Source organism: Parasteatoda tepidariorum, chromosome 6, assembly GCF_043381705.1.
Source record: "Parasteatoda tepidariorum isolate YZ-2023 chromosome 6, CAS_Ptep_4.0, whole genome shotgun sequence".
Classification (NCBI taxonomy): Eukaryota; Metazoa; Arthropoda; class Arachnida; order Araneae; family Theridiidae; genus Parasteatoda; species Parasteatoda tepidariorum.
Genome location: NC_092209.1, coordinates 61163529 through 61178266, shown reverse-complemented (window position 1 = coordinate 61178266; position 14738 = coordinate 61163529). Strand labels below are relative to the sequence as shown.

General features: G+C 30.2%; 1 protein-coding gene across 1 annotated transcript in view; it reads left to right on the top strand.

The window, feature by feature from the left end:
* LOC107451138 (A disintegrin and metalloproteinase with thrombospondin motifs adt-1) overlaps nt 1-14738 on the top strand; it is a 51193-nt gene that overhangs the window by 17931 nt on the left and 18524 nt on the right. Inside the window, exons 3-4 of the mRNA XM_016067142.2 lie at nt 1358-1623; nt 9346-9511. Of these exons, the coding sequence (XP_015922628.1) occupies nt 1358-1623; nt 9346-9511 (432 nt within the window). The remainder of the gene's footprint in view (nt 1-1357; nt 1624-9345; nt 9512-14738) is intronic.

Sequence of the window (14738 nt, the reverse complement as noted above, 5' to 3'; positions counted from 1 at the left end):
TAATTCTTTTGTTAATAATTTTTCTTTTTTTTTTGTGAATTTTAATTTAATTTTTGATATGCTTCATAGAGAACTTTGTGATCGGTGGTTTGCCCAAAATCTTGTGTCGCGTAGATTGGTTCGCCCTCCCTGCCCTAGATCATAGCATAATAACCATTTATCCGGTTAAATTTACTTTTCTTTTTTATATTTTTTACTAAATGTGTGGTAATAAGAACTGCAATTTTGTGAACAAGAATTTACGGTAAACCGTTACCATATAAACGGAAAGACTACCAAATGAATGGTTTAAATACCGTATATTTTGCCATTATAAATCAGAATTATGGCTCTTTTTACCATAAGTGTCATTACCCTTAAATTAGATAATTTCACCGGATTTTTATTCTGTGGGCATTTTTTTAAATATTTTATCACGATTTCTTAGTAGTAGAACAGTGATTCTCAACCACTGTGCCGCGGCACTTTTGTGTGCCGCCAAATATTGGAAATTATGCAATAAAAATTATAATGTTTTTTACAAATACTTTTTATAATTTTTCCATACTTTAACCGCGTGAACATCTTTGTCGGTGATTGTCTTGTCTCTGACAATCTTAAAATAAGTTAGAATAAGAAGGAAGTGTTAAAATTGTCTTTGACAATTTTAAATAAAATTTAAATTATAGGTAGGAAATTTAATGACTATTAAAATTATTAATTAACTAAGGAAAGCAAGCTAAATATTAACTTTCAAACGGAAATAGAAACTAATCATTAAAGTAAGCTATGCAATAAATAGTTATAAAAACAAATTAACAAAGGATAATTAACAATAAATAATTAGCAAAAATACTAGTTTACAAGAAATTACAAAAAAATAAGAATTAATGTTAAAAAAAACGAACATATAATAACTATAGAAAACAAGCTAACAATTAATAACTAGCAAAAAAATAAATAACTGTTTCTAACTAACAAAAAATTAATCGGAAGAAATAATTAATCCCTTAATAAACTTGCTTTTGTAGTACATATTATTTTATTTCTCATTCAAAATTATTATCACAAACTATTTAACACAGTGTTTTATAGGTAAGTAAACAACTTTTAAACTAATTTTTCTCATTTTGTGCGTCAAATTTCGAAATCGTTAAAAGTGTGCCACCACAAAAAAAAAGGTTGAGAATCACTGTAGTAGAAAGTATTAGATCTCACTTTTATGTTACTTTTATTGTCAAAATAAAAGTGGCTCTCAGTTGTAAACTTTTAATCTAGTTCACTTAAAAAAAAAATTTAAAGTAAGATTTTAAAAATTACCGAAAAAAGGTTAAGTACCATATAATTTATTAACATATTTTCTCTGTATCTTTTGCAGCTCAATTTGAAATTGTTTATCCCTTGTTGCATTCATCTCAACATAGAGGCAAAAGATCATTGCGAGAAGATGAACGATTCTTAATCATAAAAACATCCAATGATGCTTTCTACATTGAGTTGGAACCAAATCAAGATTTAACTGACTCGATCCAATATCCTAATAGCGATCAGAACATAACCGAAAATTGCCACTATCATGGAATTTTGCTATCTCATATGGGTGGTCTTGCAGCTATTTCCATGTGCGGAACACGGAAAGAAATGGTGAGGCAGTTTTCATAAATAAAAAAATTATTTAAACTATAATTTCGAAATTATTAATCAGTTAAGAGGAAAATCAAAAATCATGTAAAAAACAGTTAAAAACTATAATTCCAAAGGAAAATTGCGCAATGCAGAAGAAATTCCTCAAGAAAATTGAAACCAATAGAAAATTTTAAAGAAGAAAACAATGAAAATGATAAAAAAAATATATATATATACATAATAATGACAACCAAAGCTGAGGGTCAACCCCGGAAAAGGTACCAGTCAGGGGGTACCAGCCCCGGAAGTCATAAAAATGCAAAACTTCTTCTATCGAGAGAGCTCGACAAATGTCTAAACTTTGCTCAATCTGTACCCCATCAAGAAGCCCAGGAAGAGAAAAAAAAAAGAATACAAAATACAAAAGTAAAATACATAAACCAATTACAAAAGGAAAAACAATTTTCAAAAAACCTACTTAAAAACATTCTTTTGTTAAAACAAAAGCACACTTCATTCTGAAAATCCTTCATTTGTCGTGCTCCCTCGATAGGGAAGGTTTTGCAGTTTTATGACTTCCGGGGCTGATACCCCTTGACAACGTCAGCTTCGATTGTCATAATTATATATTTTTTTTTCATTATTTTCATTGCCTTCTTCTTTAAAATTTTCTATTGGTTTCAATTAAGATGGTTTTATTTTCTGCGTCAAAGAACTTATTTTTCTTATATTGCACAAATTGAAAGACCATTAGCAAAATATTCTAAAGATCAAATTATTTAAGAGAAAATTTGACTCACTCTTAATAAATCTATATGCCATAAAGCATACTTTCAACGAATCCACACAATCAACTCGTAGAACTTCAAACGCATTCACATATTTATCTCAGGTGGCCTGCTAATTTGCCTTTCAACCCTTTGACGCAGATGAGACACCGACTCTCCTTTTATATATTTTTTCTGACATTCTAAATACAAACAAAAATATATTTTGGTGTTTCTCAATTTTAAAAAACAGTATAATATTTACTAAAAAATTGTTAGATGATCGGAATTATGTTTATACTAAAATAAAAAATTCAAATAAAAAGCAAATAGAATTTTTTTCTTCTTTTATATTCAAAAATTTATCAATAAATGATTTTATAAAATAAAGAAATTTCAACGATGAATAACTCTTTCTCTTAGATCTAAAAAAGTGTAAATATGAGAAACGAATGTTCGGTTGTGAGCCGTGTTTGGAAGATTTTACCTTTAACGCAGAAAAAGACACCGGGGTTTTATGCTTTATTTCGTAACCATAAATCATTAAAATTCTAAATCTAATATATTTTACTTATTTGACTTAAATTAATGCAAAATAATGATTAAAGTAAGAAAAATATGTTTAATAAAAATTCTGCGTCAAAGGGTTATATCGTCTTCACATTGACCCTGTTGCTTATTGAGGTGCAAATTGGAGAGCTAAAAAGCGCTCACTTAACTCGTCACATACCACCTCACCATTGATCTCATAGAATAGATGAAAAACAACATCGTTTAGGTGCAAATCGTTTCAGGTGTTTACTACCTGGTTATATATGTTATATGGTTACATAAATGCTTTGGTTTTAACCGGGTGCTGCTTTGATTTGCTTATGAGCACTCTCGTGTTTTGGGACTCTTCGAATCTTCTAGAACTTGAAATAAAAGCAAAAATCGGACCTAGTCTTCTTGCAATGTAAAATTTAACCATTGGCCTTCGAGCTACATCAGGATGCCGAATTTATATCTACCGTCATTTTATAGTTCGCATCTATAAGTGCCTTTATATACCCATAACTCCCTTCTAGATGCGCAAACATCTTGTTTTAATTTATGAATAGATGAACATACTTTTCACCACGTTTCCCATTGCTTCTCAAGTTCATCTGAACCAATTAACATTTTTTCAGGAGAAACTATTTTGAAGTTACAGAACTACTTAAAAAATGAACATTTAATTTAATTGTATTTTTTTTCTTGAATAAAATTACAGATGATATTTTTTCGAAATAAAAAAATTCTTAGAAGGTTCTGATGCTCAATTTCTTTTATGATAGAGCGTAATAAAATGTATAATACACTATGTTTTATACAAAAATATAAACAAATATTACTGAAAACTTTGCAGCGCATTTGATGAAAACAAACAAATTTGATTGTGATAAATATTATTCAATGGTACTATTATTATTTGCTTGATATTTATTTATTTTCTTTTACACTTGAAAAATAGGGAAGCGAACAATGCTGCTTTCCGCTCTCTCTCCCCCTTTTGCCCTTTTTGCTAACACACTATTTTATTTAGTTAAATCTGTTGCGTGCATGTTATGATCAAATAAATTTTTTAGTCTCTTTAGTTCCAGAGTTTCAAGGTTTTATTTAGGTGACGAACATCGATAACAATACTATGTTTTATTTCTTTCAAATCTTAACACTTTGCCAACCGAACAAATTACGCCAGACTATAAACTAGCCACCTCGAATTTTTCAACAGCTACAACTAACTATTTCTAAACTGGGTGATCTCTCCAATCTGTCTGCAAAGTGTTGAGAATTAATTATATTGTAAAACCAATCTGAATTTTTTATTTGTTTTTAGTATGGTGCGTAAAATAAAGGACCACCATAAATAACTTTTGATTTAATAATCGGATTTTCACGTTCTAGGAAACAATCTTAATACTCAAGAAAGTGACCTCAAATATGCTAATTAATTAGTACAGATGATATTCCAATCTACGAAATCAGACATTTAAACGTATTTTCTCTGAATAAGCATGCCTTTTAACGGCGAATATAAAAAGTCGTATATTTAAAATTCGATTTTTCAATTATTCGATCGATTTAGATTTAATTTAGTTTTTTTTTCCTAACCATGTAAAATTACGTTCGTTAAAATGATTTAAAATATGTATACCTTACAATTAAAAAAAATTTCGACTATTATTAAAAAAATAGTAAAAAATAATAAATATATACTTAATGTTATTTCTTACGTGGAATGATCTGTAGATAAACGAATTTAATAATTGTGTTCAAGAATATTTAAATTCCGATAAAAAGTTCTCGAAATATGGCGAAATACTAAAAAATGTAAAATTAACATTAAGGGATTAAAACTTCGGATCGCTTTCCTGATCTAGCTATGGAAACCATATTTCCCATATTGTGGCTATACCCTATGTTTTGGGGTCAGAAATCGGAATCCATCACAAAAAAGGTATGTTTATTTAGAAAAGTTTAGGGTCTGATTTCGTAATTTAATATATCGTCTGCACTGATTAATTAGTTTATTTGAAGCCACCCTTTCGAACCACTGAGATTGAGTCCTAGAGCGTGGAGATCCGATCATTGAATCAAAAGTTATTCAGCGTGGTCCATTTATTTTTTTGCGCTCTATACCTTCTTATTAGGTTACACTTTTATCTCATTTTGGGGTAAAATATTTTAAAATATGTGTTAAAAATTTCAATTTCTTAAACCTGCTGTTTTACAACTGTTTTAAAAATAGCAAGCTTAAATGAAATAGTTTGAATCAAAGCTAATTAATCATCACCAAGTAGAAGTGAACGCCTTTTCATTTCATTAAATTAGTAAGCTGCTCAGAGTAAAAGATAAATAAGTTTGAGCTTAGGAATTAGATTTAATAAAAGTTGTCAAAAACATATACAGTCAAACGCCGCTATAGTGAACACGGCTTATAGTGAACTCCCGGGTATAGTGAACGAAATGCTCGGTCCCGTGCCTTGCTATACACGTATAATGTTATTTTTAGTGGATATAGTGAACCAAAAAAGTGAGAAAGTTAGATATAATGAACTTTTTCCTGTCTCCGACTGATTCCCCCCCCCCCCATTTTCCTTGTAATAATTTTGAAATTTGTACTTCAAAATAAATACATATACCGATTTTTAAAACCATCTATAGAAACTACTTTTATGTGCTCGAATGGCAGGTTAGACAGGTTTAAAAAGCGGAATAACAGAAATTCAGGAAAAATTATCTGAGAGTCGGGAAGTGTTTCCATATCTGATGTTGAGGATTGGTCATTAGCTAAAGATTACCAATTTTTATTTGTACGCAAGACGAAGAGTGATGAAAAAGAACACATTTTTTGCTACTACATAATATTTTTCAGTCATTTATATGAATATAATGTAATAAAAGGGAGGAGTTTGGGAACCATTAGTGAAATTGCCTGTGTACCGAATATAGTGAACTCCCGGTTATAGTGAACCGAAATTTCGGTCCTTTGAAGGTTCACTATAGCGGGGTTTGACTGTATATATATTTCTTTAACTTATTTATTATTCTCTAGCTGTTTGAAAGTGCGAAAAATAAATTTTATTATCTATATCTATTTTTCTGATATATATTACGAAGCATTATTGTGACATCTTTAATTTTTCTTGTCTTCTCATTTATTCATGGATAATGCAAATTAGTAATTTGAGCAGTCGGACTGATATGAAGCACGAAAAGTAAGCGGGGTAATAAGTAAGGTGATAAGACATGGTGATAAGTTGATAAGAACAATCCTCGAATTTCAATATTTGTATTCAAAAACTTTCAAACTTTGTGAGGAAAGAAAATATACTCAAATTTGTTCGAAAAGACCTCGATATATATATATATATATATATATATATATATATATATATATATATATATATATATATATATATATATATATATATATATATATATATATATATATATATATATATATATATATATATATATAGATNTATATATATAAACTAATGCCTTTTTTATGCAAAATAACTTTGTTTTAGGGAGAATACAGGTGAAAAACAAAATACTATGCTAAAACTAACTTATGGAACTTCGTACTCGTCTGAAAGTAATTTCAACGGAAATCAAACTAATAATCATGTATTTCTTCATTTTACAAATGTTAAACAATCCGCATCTGACTTGCAATGCCCACAGTGCTGACGTATATCCTCAGTGGTAGACGGATCATGAGTTAGAGTCCCCTTGCCGTCAGACCAACCGTGGGAGGTTCTCGTGGTCTTCCTCTCTATGTAACGCAAATGCGGGTTAGTTCCATCGAAAAGTATTCCACGAAGGCAAATTTATCCCAATACTTGATCCAGGAGTTTCCTTGTCGTCTGGATTGGGTTCAAAATTACACGGCTACGGAGTTGAACATTTGTTGTCGTGAACCCAAAAATTGGGTCAGCTGTTCAACGATGGTTGCACATTAAAATAAAATGTTAAACGAAAGCAGAAATTCATATTATATATCAAAACTGCTCAGTAATGAGATCAAGTTTCTTAATGAAGGCTATGCATCTGATATTAGTTAATAATTTAGAAAAAAGGAAAACTTTATTGCAAATATGAATTAATATTTTCCATAAATATAGGGATCTCCTCGAATCGCAAAATTTTTTGAAAACGTTCCTTTGATTTGTCCTCGAATCATGGTTTCACCTTAGTACTAGTATGAAATATGTAAAACGAAATTGTCTGATTTAAGCTCTTTGATAAACGGTGAGCTTAAAAAAGAAGAAGAAAAAAGGAATCACCCTAAATAATTTTCTTTAGTATCGGATTTTCACGCACTCACGATATATCGGATTTTCACGTACTTTTAGCCAATCTTGATTGTTTGAAGGGCGCTTACCTTACACTGTTAATGAATTTGACTTTGCTAAGTTTTCAAGGGTAAGGTATACAAATTTCTGAACATTCTTTAACCATGTAGTTTTAAAAGACAAAGTACTAAAATTTGATGAAATCGAACGAATAATTTCAGAATTATAAAATTTCAAAAGAGAAGCATTTTCAAATGCTAATTCCGTTTTATCTTTGTATTTTTGTCATCTAAAATCACGTGGCTTAAGAAGATGTAAAAATTTGCAGAACTTAAAATTCGAATTGTTTTCAACCACAATTAAGTAAAATAGTAAATAAGTAAAAAAATATTTTTTGCAAATAAAGTATAGGGAAAAACGAATTTTATTAAAATTATTTTTCTATTAGTTTACAAAGTTTCCTAGCTATAGTGAAAGGCTCTAAAAGTAAAACTAACCTTTTACACTCAAATTGTGCCTTTCAGGCAACACTGTTATTTATAAATTTAATATTGTCTGCCACTCTAAATAGTAAAATCTTTTCCTCTTAATTTTTGATAACCATCGTTGAGCAGCCAACCCAATTTTTGAATTTGCGACCACCAATGTCCAACCTCGTAACGTAGTATTTTTGAACCCAATCCTGAAGATAAAGGAACTCCTAGATCAGGTAGTGGAAGAAATTTACCTTCTTGAGGAGATTGTGATGTAACTAACTGTTATTTCAGTTACATGGAGAGGAAAACCACGGAAACTTCTCATGGTTAGTCTGATGGCAATGAGATTCTAACCCATGTTCCGTCTACATTGAGTATCATTTACATCTGCGGTGGGTGTAAGCCGAATGTGGAATTCGTGTCGACAGGATTCTAACCCAGATCACCTCTTTAGAAGGCTAGTGCTCTATCTCCGAGCCACCATAACTCGGCATCTTAACGTTTATTTTATTTTATTTTACAGCCGTCGTTAAACAGCCGACCCAATTTTGGGTTTACAACTAACCATGTTCAATTCCGTAACCTTGTAATTCTGAATCCAATCCAGTAGACAAGGGAACTCCAGGATCAAGTATTGGAAGAAATTTTTCCTTCGTGGAGGACATTTTGTTGGAACTAACTCCTCATTTGAGTTACATTGAGAGGAAAACAACGAAAGCCTCCCACAGTTAGTCTAACAGCAAGGGGACTCTAAGCCCATGATCCGTCTGCCACTGAAGATATCCGCTGCTTTAGAGGGGAATTCCATTATCAAGTATTGGGAGAAATTTGTCTTCGTGGAGGACTTTTTGACGGAAATAACCCGCATTTACGTTACATGGAGAGAAAAATCACGAAAACCTTCCATTGTTAGCTAGGTGGTAGGGGGACTCTAACCATGACCAGTCTACTACGGAGGATAGTTTACGTCTGCATTGGGGTCGGTGCAAGCCGGATGCGGAATTCGTATCGATCAGCCATCGCTGTTATTCGAACCTGGCTCACCGCTTTGATAGGCGAGTGCTTTATCCCTCCAGCCACCACAATAACTTTGCATCTTAACGTTTAGTTACTACTTTATTTAGTGGTTTCCAGGTACTATATGGTAAATGTGTGAACAATAAACATTGTCTTATAAACTTTTAGTGTTTCTACCGTTTCTTTATTGGTTGAACGAATCCCGACGGCAAGAGGTTAAATTAAGAAGCAGAAGCATTCGACATGGATGCCTAATCTGAAACAAAACCAAAAAACCAGCATAAGTTCTCTCAATCCTCTCTGATTTACAAGGATATTTATTCAAATAAAGAAAGACAAACTCAGAATTATAAGTTATCGAGGAAAATTATTCGTATGTACTATAAATATAATTGTACCAAAATAAACAAAAGTACCACAGACACTGAATTATAATTCTCGAGTGTTAACTATTCAAATCTACAATATCAAATAAACAGTTGGCGGATGACAATGTGGTTGTTAGAGGGATTAGAAACTCTTAGAAAACATTACCCTTGAGAATTATCACTCAGGGTAAGTACAATATTTTGTACTTAGTAAGTTAATAAAGTAATGATGATAGTTTTTATTAATTGGAATTTTCAATATAATCGATCAACTATTTTTATCTTGTAGTCAGGCGTTATTACCACTGAAAACCAAGCTTATGTCTTGAGGCCTCTAACCCATTTGTCTGATGATAAAAAATTGGATCCAAATTTGAATGTTTCAAAATCTGACGGGGCGCATGTGCTGATGAAAGTAAAACATTCATCTGATTATTGTGGTGGAGACTATAAAGGTAATGTTTAAAGTAATTTTCAATGCAGAAGTTCTATATAATGTAAATTTTTATTTACTTTGTTGTTATATTATAATTAAAGTTACGATTTCAAAGATCGATAATTTTAAAACTACTTGTCAGAATGACCTAATATTTTAGTAGAACTATAGTAAGGCAATGGAATTTTGTTTAGTGAAGGAAAAAATAGTTTCAAAATCTGCCGATAGATGGAGCTGTTAGAGTTCACATTGTCTGGAGATATGCTATGCCATAAAAATGCAGAGCACCAGCTCTTTGTCTGAATGCTTCATCATGAATCTGACTATGAATGATCGCTTTCTTCGTTTGAAGCATTTTCATAAGAACGATGAATCTACACTTACAACTGTTAGGAAGTTTCGAACATTAAAATCTATTACATTGATTCCAATAGCCATCTGCAAAAAAATATTGCTGAATTCGAAGAGACCGGTTCATTTGACGTGAAGCAGGGTAGAGGAAGGAAACCACTTTCCGCTGCGGCAATGGAAGATGTGGCCACATCATTAGAACAGACGAACAGTAGTATCTGAGAAGTGGTATTAGCACTTCAGCAGCTAAAGTGTGTGAATCGCACAATATTCATGCAAGAAGGCTCTCCTCCGCACATTGCTACTCTTGTGAAGCAACTTTTGAGAGCTCATTTCAGAGATGATAGGATCATAAGCCACCATTTTCCAACAACGTGGCCACCACGTTCCCCCAAACTTAAACCCGCTGATTTCCGGCATTGATACCCTCCGATCTGTTGTGGAACATGCCGTTTTGTGCTTCCAATTAGTATCAGAACATGGCGGAGGGCACATCGAACAACTTATGACTTAATCGTCAGTATGATGTTTGTTCCATGAAGCTCTTTTTTTTTTTTTTTTTAGCACTATCGTTGTTGCCGCCGTAAACACGTATTCTGGTCTTTTCGCTAATAATTTTTTAGTAAGCCCCAGAACACTATTGCTTCCTGCATTTCTATTGTTTTGGCTAACAACACTTCTGTGTGTAATAAATCCATTTTTGGCCTTTCTCCTGACATTACCCGTAAAATGCCATCTATCGGCAAATTTTGGAACCATTTCCTCCCTTGCCAAGCAAAATTCACCGCCTCACCATTGTTCTGCTAAAATATCAAGTCATTCTCAATTCTCACGAGTAGTTTCAAATTTATCAATTTCTGAAATCGTAGCTTTAATTATAATCACCCTGAACTTTCTTCCTGTGTCATTAAAAATTTTTCAAAAAATTGTTGTTTTTTTATTAACGTATTTTAAGTGAAAGCTGCAAAGCGTGCACTGCAAAAAATTCTGGATCAAATTATAGTATAATGTACCGGCACTTTGGGTGCATCAACCGTAAAATCTATTTTTATTGTTAAATGTTTTATCGTGATTTTTACAGTTATATTTATTTAATTAGGGTGATACAGTTATTTTACTGTAATTATGTGTAATATATCAGATTTTTGTTTCGTAACATATTCCGGTAAAAATGGATTTTACAGTAAAATGTATCGGAACCTTGAGTGCCGGTAATTGTATAAGTTGAAAATAAATATTAATAAAATTCTGTTTCATATAGATATTGAATTTAATAATTATTTCTAATTAATACCAAATGAAATGCTTTATTTTTAGAGTATTAAAATTCTTTCAATTTTTTTTAAAGTTAACTGAATGTTTGTTTGGAATTCAGATACTTGTAACGATTGAGATAAAGTTTCAATATATCAAGTTTCCTAGCCTTGAAATTTGTTAATTTTTTATTGCTATTTACAAAAGTAATGTTTTCTCACTATAATTTGAGAATGCGTCCTACACTGTAATTCCTTTGAAATAATTTGTTACATTTTTATTTAACAAATTAAAACTGAGATTTTACAGTGTTGTTTTTTTGTGTGAAAATATGATTATTTTACATTGGAATTACTGTAAATTTAATAAAATATTTCATGTGTTATTTTATACTTGTATGTGAACATTTTAAATAACTGCTAAAAGCCCATCTGATATTTTAACGTGTAATTTTATTTATTTATTTATTTATTTTGATCAACCTTTAAAAAGGAAAAAATTATATTTGAATTAAATGATGGATAAACTTCGAAAACATGTTTTAAAAGTAATAATAATCGTTTAATATAAATATTTATCCAGGCATTGTTTTACTAGATTTTTTTTACATGTTTTGCTTCATTTGCTTTTATTGCAGATAGAGCTCGACTGATTAACTATAAGAAGAAACTGGCTCAGCTTTAAGATCAATGATTCATATTTCAAATTAAACTATTTCTAAAGTTAAATTTTAAAATTTTTAAACAAATCATGTGATGCTACAGCTAACTATAAGGCAAAATTAACGGTTGCCACCGGTAACAGGTTAACTAAATGTAACAAATGTCGATTGAAAAATTGTCTACCTGTCGCCCCCCCCCCCCCNGCCCCCCCCCCCCCGATCACCACATATTTAATCAAAAATGCACCCCATGTGCATTACTATTCAATTCAACACAATTTAATTGATTCAGTATTGAATTGTTGAATATTGTAATATTCTGAATTTTGTAATATTCTGAATATTGTAATATTCTGAAAATCACTTTATTTCTTCAATTTATTATTTTTTTCTTTTCTGAATTTTTAAATTCTAGAATTAACTAATTCTAAAATGAATTCATTTAAAATTTTTCCTCGTTTTCGAAATTTCTAGAGTTATAACCAATTCTAAAGCGAATTCATTTAAAATTTTGCTTCGTTTTGAAAATTTCTAGAGTTATAACTAATTCTAAAACGAATTCATTTAAAAAAAAAAAATTCGTTTTGGAATTTTTAAATTATAGAATTAAAGCTAATTCTCTTAAAAAATTTCTTCGTTTTGTTTTTTCTTCAATATTTTGAGAATTCTTTAAAAGAAATGCTTAACATCATTGATATCAACAGTTTTTTTTTTAATAGTTTAAAATATATAGTATACTTTGAAAAAGTTATAAATATCCAGTATATAAATTTCCTAATTTTTTCTTAAAATACTAACAAATAAGTAATTTTTTTTTTTTTTTTTTTTTTTTTTTTAATTTCTTAACATTTTGTAAAGTTAACACTTCCGTTAAAAATGGCGGCGAATATTCTTCTTTTCTTTTTCATAATGTTTTTACGATTGAAAATAAAATTATACCGCTGTGATATGAAATTACAATTTTATAATTCTAATAAATTCATTAATAACGAGGAAAAGAACAAAATTACCATTTAGTTTCCTTCTATACGTTCAAAAAAATGGCGCTCGTCAGCTAAGAATGCATAAAGATAACGAATCACCGCTGATAATGTCTTTAGTTCAATGCGCGCAACATCACATACATATTGATGAGGCCTATAAGAGCTCCAACAGCCACAAGTAATTTAGTTTGTAGCCGTCATAAAAATGTCTATTTTGGTTAAAATTACGGTTTCTGTACTGTTTATTATTAGAGGAGTAATTGAACTTTTTATTTTCAAGGTTTTACGTTAGCTTGATTCATTGCCAACTAAGGGAGAAAAATCGAATCCTTGGCCATGCACCGTGAAGTTGAGATGAAACGATAAAAAAAAAAATTATATAATAGGTGTTTAATCTATTACTTAATTAATCGCACTTTTTACGTTAATACTTAATAGTTTTTTTTACTTAATAAATTGATGTTTAACGCTTGGCTTTAAGCAAAATGCAATTGGATGGCTTTATGTTAATTATAAATGTTATTTCTAAATAGTGTTGAAATTTCCTTCCTTTCAGAAAAGATTTAATGAAAATTTCATTTAGAATTAGTTAAAATATTATTTTTGAACGTAACAAACAGTTCGGTAAATATCATGGTATTAGATTAAAAAAATATTGTTGGATTTTTAAATATGAGGTCCTATGTGGACTCTAATTTTAAGAAAAAAAGTATTTCTTTTTTATGTGTTTAGTTTAACAATTTCTTTTTGTTGGATAAAAATATATTTAAGTTAAAATGCTTCAAGTGATGTGTGATTGTTTTCTTAATTTTATTAGGACATGTCTTCATAATTATCGATTGAAATCTGGTAGTCCGGTTTTAGTGAAGGGTATTAAACATATCAGATTAAAATTCCACCCAAAATCTGTATTCACTCTCTTAGTTGCCGAATAGCTGTAACTATAGTTCTAAAAGGGGTGTCTAGGTGCAGTAAAGTGATTGTGTACTACAAGACCAAATTTTTAACAGAACTACCTAGTGAAAAAAAAATCTAGAGTTAGCCCTCCTATCTTGAAAAATTTGTATGAGATACGTGTAAAAATATTTGTGAAGTCTTATATCATCATCGATTTAGTATAAATAAACACCTTATAGACATAAAAACTTAGAAATAATAAGCGAGAAACGCGTTTTTTCTACTGTGTAAAGAGGCGGAACAATAATAAATTAACTTTATTGACTGAGCAGAAACATGTTTAAATAAAGAATATAGAATAATATGGATGAAATATGTTCGAAATAGAACTGTTGCGCTGTGCTTAATAAAAGCAAAAAGTGAACTTCTTGAATAGTTTTTGATCTAATGATTACATCTCCCCGTTCTAGGACTCAATCTTAATCTTTCGAAGGCCTAACTTTACAAATCATAATTTATAAGTGCTGGCATTGTTTGAAGTTACGAAATCAGACATGAGAAACGTATTATTTGGGCGCATACAATAAGCAGATAAAAATTTAATGTAATTTTTATTGTATATACTTAGAAATATATACCAAACAGAAATGTGCCTATCCAATTAAATCACAAGTAATAAAATATAAATTACAATGCCAACGTTTAATTAGTAAGAATGCATCTCGTGCATTGCAATTCTTAGCTGCTAAAACTGCACAAAATTTTTGACCATGAGAGTTTGATTACAAACCAGTTTTCGTATGTTTCATAATAAATAAATTGACAATTAATATATAATCCCAAAAAAACTAAAGCGGTAAGATATTACTTGATCAAAAGCTCTTTTTTCCGCGTTGGCCACTTCACGTTTTATTTTTCAAATCTCTTTTGTTTCTTCTTATTCACTTCTTGAAAATGGCCTCCTATTTTTAAACGTTTGAAATACGTTGACTGTTATTTCCAATTTGTAATATTTTTGTAGCGAATGAAGTTTTTTTTATCAAGTAATATATTAAAATGTTTGATTTTCAGTTTAACTTTAATAAACATTTCTTTTTGGT